A 10075-nucleotide genomic window follows, 5' to 3' on the forward strand; every position below is an offset into this window, starting at 1 on the left:
AGAAGCAGAGATTGCTGGTGTCCCACAACATTTGTTTTCTCTTTCTTCTTTCTATAGTTTTACAAACTCTGAATTTTTATCTGGGCACATACCCAGGTGGAATAAAAAATTACATTACCCAGCCTCCCTTGCAACTTTATTTTTTTTAATGTTTATTTATTTTTGAGAGAGAGAGAGACAGATGGAGTATGAGCTGGGGAGGGGCAGAGAGAAGAGGGAGACACAGAATCTGAAGCAGGCTCCAGGATCCAAGCTGTCAGCACAGAGCCGGATGCAGGGCTCGAATCTATGAACCGTGAAAACCATGACCTCAGCCGAAGTCAGCTGCTTAACCAACTGAGCCACCCAGGCACCCCTGCAACTTTAACAAAGGGGACATGATGCACTTATGTTGTCCCTTTCTCTTTCCTGATGCCAGGAATGCTGTCATTATGGCTGCATCTACAGCGCCGTCTTGGGTCGCGAGATGACTCAAGGATGGAGAAACAAGAGAGACCACTTCCATCCTGAATTGTCTACCTCTTGACTTCTACCTTGTTTCAGATTCTGTTCCTAGCAGATAAATCCTAATCCAAATGATGTTTCAAACTCCAAAATTGTACACTGGGAATGATTCAGATTTCATTGACCTCACAGGATTACTATGAGACTCTGATGAAATAATTGATATGTAAGGGCTGTGAATTATACACAAGATGTCATGCAGATATAAAATATATCAATTGCTCTACTAATAATCCTAAATATGGCTCTAGGGTATTTTCATGCATTTGAAAAGTTTTTGTATTTTCATTGCAAGGTAATAGATTAACATCCCTTCTATACTGCAACTAAAAGTAATTCACAAGACAGAGCTTCTCTGGCTCCAAATCATCTCACATCTAGCTCAAGCCTTTCCAAAACGATAAAGATAGATAATGTTGACACAACTTTGACATCTTTTATCCACTCAGTAGTTATTGAGTGCCTATCCTCTGTCATTCATCACACTAGGTACTAAAGCAGAGTAATTCTAAAATCTTTCAGCATCTAGAAGTTTGCCACTAACTGAATTACCAACAGCTAATTCAGATAATTAACCAATTCAAAGATTTAGGTATTAGGCAAATGACCAATTCACTGAACTACTAATTTATCAAACACATGCTTCACCTCTGATCTACTCTACTGCATTTACTATCAGTGAAGCCTTGGAAAATCTGGGGGCGCCTGGGTGGCTCAGTCAGTTAAGCTCCTGACTCCTGATTTCAGTTCAGGTCATGATTTTATGGTCCCAAGTCAGGCTCCGTACTGTCAGTAGTGCCTGCCTAGGATTCTGTCTCCCTCTCTCTCTCTGTCCCTCCCCAGCTCATGCCTCTTTCTCTCTCTCTCTCCCAAAATAAATAAATAAACTTAAAAAAAAAAAGCAGCAGCCTTGGAAAATCTGAATTGTAAAACACACAGAAAATCAACATTCAATGAATCTAGATCAACAAATCCATAAAACAGAAGTTGAGAAATCGAGTTATGCCAAACTGGCAAAAATTTGCAGACACTATTTCCAAATAGTTCAAATCAAGAGTAAAACCTCCAAGGCAGCAGGGAAGGACGTGTCCATGCCCATTCTCAAGAAAATAAAGAATGTGCCGTAAGCATGACTTTTGTGCTCTTCTTTGATATGTGTATTTGCCATTCAACTCTAGTGAGTTTCTGCTGAAACCGAATAAACACAAACCCTCAGTAGGTGTGCAACAGTGAGGATTCATTCCCACATCAGTGCAGTGTGTCTGCAGGCTGGCTGGGCAGCTCTGTGTCAGGCTGCAATTCGGGGGGGGGGGGGGGGGGGGGGGGCGGGCAGGTGAAGTTCTGCTCCACGTGTGTCATTCTACAGCCCAGGTGATGGGGACATCATCTCATGATGGCGAAAGGGACACAAGAGGCAAGAGACACATGAGGCCCCTTAAGTTTTAGGCTCTAACCAGCAAGCTGTCATGTCCATTCATATTCCATCAGCCAGAGCAAGTCATACGGTTGAGGCCAAAGTCAAGGGATAGAAAAGTATATTCCACATGTAGTGGAAAGAACTTCAAGATTACATGGAAAAGGGCATAGACACAAGAAGGAGTAAAACACTAGGGTGAATAACTCAACCTGAAACAGGAAGGCTTGACTAACCCATGTGAAAACATCCCCTCATCTGCTCCCTGTACCTGTGTCCCTTTCTCAAGAAGGTAAACCGAAAATGAAGACATGTAGCAAAGGCAGTTGACCAGACTGAAAACTCAGTTAGTTGGAAGAGAGAAACAAACATACATAAAATTCTTGGTATTTATTATTTCCCAAAAAGCTGAAATTCAACACACACAAAAATTTCCCCCAAATATATTGCTCATCACAGGCTGCAGCAAAACATAAGTGCCATGAATTTTATAAAGGCTTAATCGATATATATGTCCGATTAATCAGAAGTTCAGTGTTAGCAAATTTCTGCTTGGGGACTTAGCAAATTGCCAATTAGTGAAGTAGCGAATTTTTAGCAAATTGCTGCTTGGTGACTTTATTTGCAGTGAATTGGCCCAGAACTCTGGATGTAAAGCTATATATGCAAACGAGACTCATCCTTGCCATCAAGACCTGCAGGTGGTTTGGTTTTTCTTTCTTTTTCTTTCTTTCTTTTTCTTTCTTTCTGTTTACAATCACATAATGTCTTTTGTGGAAAATAATTATGACAAAATAATTAATGCAAATGGTAATAATTAATGCAAAATGGCATTGTTTGAGTTTTTGCAAATACCCTTAATATTTGGCTTAAGAGATACAGCTGAATTCTCACATTGGCTTGTGTATTCAGTCTGCTGGGTATGTTGTCTTTGTTGAAACATATGGAGAAAATTCAGCCTTGCAGAGATATGTAATGGGAAGAAAAAGGATAATGCAAGATGTTAGATTTAAAAATGTTTTTAGTACCTCACTATGTATCCCAAACACTCAAATCTCCATATGCTATCAAATGTTTCTTCCATGCATAAAAACATGATTTATTTACTAGGAATACTCATCTCAGGATATACAGACCTTAAATGATAGAATTTATTTTGACCTATAGTAGGATCGTTTGGCTTCTATTCACAACCCTCAGGCACTCAGCCCAGGGCTTCATTCCTTCATTCCCAAGAGGGAAATTAAAGCAGATGCATTCACAGGAAAACTGTTACATTATGGAAAAGGTTTCTTGCGCTTGACCCACGCATGCATGCCAAGGACCCTGGATCAAGAGTTTCGGTCACGTGCCTGAGGCTGAGCCACCAAACGATTGAGCTGGATTTTGATCAGTCACTCTGGCACCAATTCAAATCCATCCACTATGTCCAGGGGCACCACCCTCCCAGATATCACATCTACCAGCACTCCCCATGGCAGACATCTCTTCCTAATGACAACCCTGACCTTGTTCAAGCACCGATATGCCCTGCCCAGGAGAAACACAGTGTCTAAACTAAACTGGTAACACAATCCCATTCCTCTTTACCACCGTTCACTCTCCCAGCCTCCCTCGCATCTAGGCATGGACATGCGGTAAGAAATAAGACAATTTTCCGTTCTGGCCAATAAAAAAATATGTAAGAATTGTTCTGAGGGGTCTCTGGAAATATTTCCCAAATAAAATGAGAGCCCCTCCTTCCCCTCACATTAGCATATAATACCTAGATGTGCTGTAGCCCTCCTGCTGCCATGGGGCAGGGGGGCAGCCAAGAGAATTCAAGACACACAAACCAGGTGCTCTGGCATCACAGAATTAACAAAACAACCCTAGAATTGCTGGCCCCCAAACTTTTTTTTCGAGTAAGCAATACATGTTATATGATTGAAGTCAGGGGTTGCCAAACTTTTCCTGAAAAGGGTGACATATTTTAGGCCTTGCCGACCATACAGTCTCCATGACAACCACTCAACCATGCTACTATATCACAAAGGCTACCATAGAGAAAAAGTAATTGGCATGACCATAGTCCAGTAACCTATTTATGAACACTAAAATCTTATACTCCTATAACATTCACGTATCAACAAATATTTTTCGACTTTGATTTTTTTTTAAGTATAAAAACCACGTTGGTTTTTAGGCCATACAAAAACAGGCAATGAGCTGTATCTGGCTTAAGCAACACCCCAGTGCCCAGACAGCAACTGTCTAGGAAGAAAAGGGTCTTCTAAAATTGTCCAAATTAATGGTTAACAATAGCTTCACTGTATTTCACATCCAAGAGACATTTCCATTCTAACAATACCTTATTCCTGTGAAATAAGGCTCATAATGAGGAATTTCAGGCATTAGAATCAGGTAAATAAAGCAGGGGTACCAAATGAAGTATAAAAGCCTCCGTGGCACTCCCACAAGATCTCACAACACTATCAGAGAAGGACAAAGCAAAACATAAACTTCTGTCTCCAAGTGCCACAGACTTTCCACACCCCACAGCATGCTAACACCAAGAGGCAAAGTGAATGAACCCAAGGTTGCACAGGTAGAAAACAACAGAGTGGGAATTCACAGTCTAGGTAATCCCTCCCTGAAGGCTGTGGTGCTTCCAACTATGGGCAACAGAAAAAGAGAAGAGATGCAGCTCTTCTCTAAAACATTCTCCAAACTACAGACAGCAATGAATTGGTGCAGCTGTGATTAGTGCAATGGAATATAAGGGGCTCATCTAAATACAAAATATAAATATATAAATCTATATATGTATATATAGAAAAACAGGTTAACTTTTCCTCAATTCCTCAGAGTTGACTGAAACCAGAATGCATATTTGGTCACCCCCTAGACATGACAATTTTTTCGTGTTTTCATTTTTAGTCCCTCCCTGAATTCATTCTCTTCCCCCACAGCTTCCTCATGGCATTTTTCACCTCTGCATTCCTGAGTGTGTAGATGATGGGGTTCAGCATGGGGGTGACAACTGTGTAGAACACGGCCACCAGTTTGTCCTCAGTGAAAGTAGAGGGAGGCCGCATGTAGAGGAAGATAGCAGGTCCAAAGAACAAGACGACCACTGTGATGTGAGAGGCACAGGTGGAGAGGGCTTTGCGCCTCCCCTCTGCAGAATGGTTCCTCAGGTTGTACAGGATGACAATATAGGAGGACACCAGGAGGAGGAAGGAGAAGATAGAAAATAATCCACTGTTGGCCAACACAATAACCCCCTCCACAGAAGTGTCAGTGCAGGAAAGTTTGAATAAGGGATGGAGGTCACAGAAGTAGTGGTCAATCACATTGGGACCACAGAAAGACAACTGGAGAGTGATAATAATCTGGACCATGGAATGAAAAAAGCCCCCGAGCCAGGATCCAGCCACCAGAAGGCGACACACACACCGGCTCATGATAGTTGTGTAGTGAAGGGGTTTGCAAATGGCCACATAGCGGTCATAGGCCATTACCGTCAGCAGGAAGATCTCAGTAACTCCAAAGAAGTGGAAGAAGAATATCTGAGCCACACAGCCCTCCAGCGAGATGGTTTTAATCTTGGCAAGTAAGTCTGTGATGAATTTAGGGACAACAGTGGAGGAGTAAGTGATCTCCACCAGGGACAAGTAGCTAAGGAAGAAGTACATGGGGGAACGCAGACTCTTACTGACATTGACTGTCAGAACAATGAGACCATTGCCCACCACTGTGGCCAGGTACACCAGAAGAAACACCACAAAGCACCCTCTCTGCACCTCTGGATCCTGGAAAAGACCGACGATAATTAACTCGGTCACGTTATTTGTACTCGCCATGGAATCTAATCAGGTGTTCTGGGCACAGGTAATGAGAGACCTGCAATAAAACAAACACAGATGGTAACCAATTCTCCTCATTTATAGCACGTTAGACAGTGTAAACCACTTTACAATATACTAATCACCAACCCATTCATTTAGCCCACATGTACTCACTCAGCATTAAATATTAGCAACCTAACAACAATTGCATAATAGAAAATTAAGGCTCAGGGAGGTTATTTAACCAGAATCACACAGAAAGTGGTGAATTCTGGCTTTCAGACTTCAGCCAGGGCTCTTTCGAGTTCACCACCAGTTGATGTGAATTTGAGGGGCCATTCAGGTTCATAGCATGCACTTTTACTATCTTCCCTGAAGCTCTCTACTATCGAGGGATCCCCGTGACACGCTTGTGCTCCCAAATTCCTTGTTTCCTTCGTCTGTGCCCTGGGAAACATCTTCCCACTGATAATTCTTCTCTTCCCAAAAGGTCAAGTACAGTTTTCTTCATTCAGTTATACCAGTCTTCAACCTATCATAACAAGAGTCATCCCCTGGAACAGGGGAACTTTTCCACACCTACATCTATCTATTCAGACTATGCAGAAGAACGGATCACAGAACACACTCGTGCTAACAATGTCATATGATGCAAAACAATATTCTTCAGATTAAGGTGCCATATTCAGAATATTTTCACCACATACGAGCCATGAGAAATAAGGAATAAATAGTATGAACATCTTGCTTCTCTGCTCTAAAATTTATCCTCCTTGCATGTCCCCTTATCCCTGAAATTTTTAAGAAATACTCTTTTGAAAAAGTAAAAGTGTACCTAAACAGCAAGGACCTAAATCAACAGAAAGAAACAACAGTCAGTGATGTAGACAGATGGGAACAGAGCCGTGTGTGTCGAAAATCATCAGGTAAGGACATGGTGATGTGTGAAATATCCTAAGAGAACAGATACAGGACTTCTCATTTTTAAAAAAAGTGTATGAGGAGATGGATATGCTAATCAGCTTAACTGCAGTGATCATTTCATTATGTATTATCAGAACATCAAGTTGTAAATATTAAATAGATATCATTTTCATCAAAGAAAGAAAATGTTTAAGGTTAAATAAAGTCATCGAACCTGAAAACATTGAGAAACTAGTATTCAAGAGCAAGAAAATAGTAGAAAAATAGACCGTGGCATTTCAGAGATGCAGAGTATCCTCGATCCTTGACATCGGGCTCTGATTGAGTCCCTTATTCCTCAAATAAATTCCCCTCTTTGCTTAAACTAGTTTGATGGGTTTTTGTTTCTCGGAAGCAAAACCTCCTAAGATAGGAACCTAGGAAAATAAATAAATAAATACATACATACATACATACATACATACATATATACATACATAAATAAATAAACAAACAAACAAATCTGAAAAGCATAGTTGGGACACCTGGGTGGCTCAGTTGGTTAACCGTCCAACTCTTGATTTTGGCTCAAGTAATGATCGCATGATTCGTGAGTTCAAGTCCCATGGAGGCACAGAGCCTGTCTTGGCTTGGATTCTCTCTCCCTCTCTCCCTGCCCCTCCCCTCCACTTGCACACATTCTCTCTCTCTCTCTCTCTCTCTCTCTCTCTCAAAATAAATAAATAAACATTTAAAAAGAAAAAGGAAAAAACTGAAAACCATAGCAATATTAAGAAAGTTCAAAATATAGTTATGAGTTAGAAAGAACAAGTGAAAAATATTCCCTTTACAACGAAGTTATGCAGAGAAAACCATAAAAATACTAAAGTAACATCAAAAAATTCATGTATAAAAGACAAAATATATCCACCCAAAGTGATTTTTATAAACTCAGGTTTAAATAATAAAATTCAACATAAAGATTTCAACTCTCCCTAAATTTATCTACAAATTTAAGCAATCTTAATCATTTCCAATGGAATTTTTCTTTGTAATTTATATAATTACACTAAAGTCCATTTATAGGAGGAAAACAGCCAGGAAAAGGTGATCAGCCATCCACCAAAGCAAAATAGATAGATAGATAGATAGATAGATAGACAGATAGATAAAATAAAACCTGCCCATCCAAGAGCTAAAGTTTCCAGGAATATAGGTACAGCAGAGAAATTACATTGATACCCATGCTAAGCATAAGCAGTATTGCTAAATTCATCAGCGCAGGGCCCTTGACAACAGGTGCAGTGCTAGGAAAACCAAGCACCTAGAAGCATTAGGAATATCTAAAACCATCTCAGCACCCTGGAAAATCAAGTGAATGGATGGTTAGAAGACAAGAATGTGAGACGCCCCAAGAGTGTGAGACAAGAGTGTGAGACTCACCTTTTACCACAGCCTCACTCACGAGCCCAAGAAAAGGATTTGGACAGAGATTAGGGTTGCAGTTGATAAGACTAACTATGGAGACACAGGAGACCTACAGGCAAGTGTGACCTGGAAGATACTCTGATCACACCCTCACCCTCCATGCTGCTCAGGCTGCAGCTGAGATCACATTTGACCCATGCCTTCCCTCATGCCCATTCCAGTCATCATCACAGCCCATTCATCTCTCATTAAACCATCCCCCTGTGTGCCCTTTCTCTCCATTCTTCCCGCCACCCCTTCTCACACACTGTCAGCAGATGCCCAAATTACCAACACCTCTTCGTCTTCAGATGCTCCTGCCTATCCATCCTGCACACTCCAGCCAGAAAATTGTGTCCTAGATCCTTCTTTCCTCGGATCCTCCCCAGGCATGGCAATAGCTGGGGGGAAACCTGGACTCCTCTGACTTAAAGACCTTCACAGACTGAGCCACCTCAGCAATCACCCTCTTACCCACTAAACTTTGACTCATCTCTGTTCACATCCTCTCCCCGTCCCACAGCCCACCCTGCTATTCCCACCACGGACCCCCCCCTTCACCCTCTCCTCGTTCTTCCAACACTATCCACCTTCCAACCCAGTTCCGCTGTGTTCAGCAATACTCCAAGCCATCTGTACCTTCTCTTCCCTGAGCGTTGAAAAATACTTTGGTGATTACCCTTCAGTGTAAATCTGGTCATGATACTTCTCTACATAAAAATCTATCAGTATCTCCCTATTGCCCACAGCCTAAATTATAATATTCTTAGCATGGAGTCCAGGTCCTGTTTGAACTGGCCATTGTCTGCTTTGCACCCTTATTGTCATTCCCAAATGACTATTACACAGCTATTTCCAAACCAAAGAGGTCCTTTCTTCCTTCTCTGTGTTTAGTATTCCTTCTTTCTAATTGCAAGACGAATCTCACTACAATAAGAATAATGTATCCATTCCTCTGTGCTCTTACAGTAACATCATATTTCTTTTTTAGCAATTAATAGATTCTTTATATTGGTAGCTCTGTAACTATATCCCAAAACTGTAAAGGACATTAAACTGTCAAATTTTACATTTTAGATAATTTCACCACAATAAAAATAAATTCGTAAATGGAATTCATTATCCCCCTTCCCCAAAAAATCTTCAAAGCAAACTACCTCATTTATAAATGAACACCTGTGGCTTAAAGAGCCTGACTTACCCAACATCCTATGGTGGCTTAAAGACTTTGCACCTTATTTCCAGCCGTATCACCCACCTTGAAGTCACAAAATCTGGTGTGGCTTCATTCTACCTTGGAACGAGGAATTGGGTCAGATGGATCTCAAGTGTACTCAAGTGCCTCTAGCTCAGCATGAAGGTAGTCACTCTGTTGGAATAGACAGTTTTCAAGGTGACGATCTGGTTGGAGATGCTAGGATAGTGTGCAGCATTATTTTCCTCTCTAGGAATCCTGGTCCCTGGAAAAGTAAGGTGCTTTGGCTAATATTCCCCACCTAGCTGATTTCTCACTGAAGGGTCCAGTGAGCAAAGTTCAGGTCACACTCAACTAAGCCCTTGAGAGTGGTGCTGAAAATATTTAGACCTTTTGCTCAAACCTCCTCTATTTACAAATGAGGCAACAGAGGCTGACAGAGGTTAATTGCTTCCCAAACCCACACACTAGATACTTGCCAGGTTAATAACTTGGAAATCACTAAGCTACCTTCTGATGGCTCTGGATGGTTGTTGCTACTGCAATTTGAGAATCAGGTCTTGTCCCCAGTAACAAAACACCATGTTCCTGGGGGCTTTCAGAAAACAAATGATGGCATCTATGATGAATCACAGAAGAGGAAAGTTCAGAGGATCTGGATCTGCGTTGATATTTGGATAATATCTAAGAAACAAATAAAAGCCACAGGAATCAGCAAACTCAGAGAATTTAAGATGCTGTGTTTTATGTAGAAAACATACC

At 41.2% G+C, this 10075-nt stretch overlaps 1 protein-coding gene across 1 annotated transcript; it reads right to left on the reverse strand.

Moving 5' to 3' along the window:
• Positions 1–4758: 4758 nt before the first annotated feature.
• On the reverse strand, positions 4759–5799 carry LOC132661749 (olfactory receptor 4B1-like). Its single transcript, XM_060606675.3, has one exon. It carries the CDS (start codon positions 5761–5763, stop codon positions 4834–4836), a length of 930 nt encoding a protein of 309 aa, XP_060462658.1. The 5' UTR covers positions 5764–5799; the 3' UTR covers positions 4759–4833.
• Between the last annotated feature and the right edge of the window lie 4276 nt (positions 5800–10075).

Source organism: Panthera onca, chromosome D1 (assembly GCF_046562875.1).
Source record: "Panthera onca isolate mPanOnc1 chromosome D1, mPanOnc1 haplotype 2, whole genome shotgun sequence".
NCBI lineage: Eukaryota > Metazoa > Chordata > Mammalia > Carnivora > Felidae > Panthera > Panthera onca.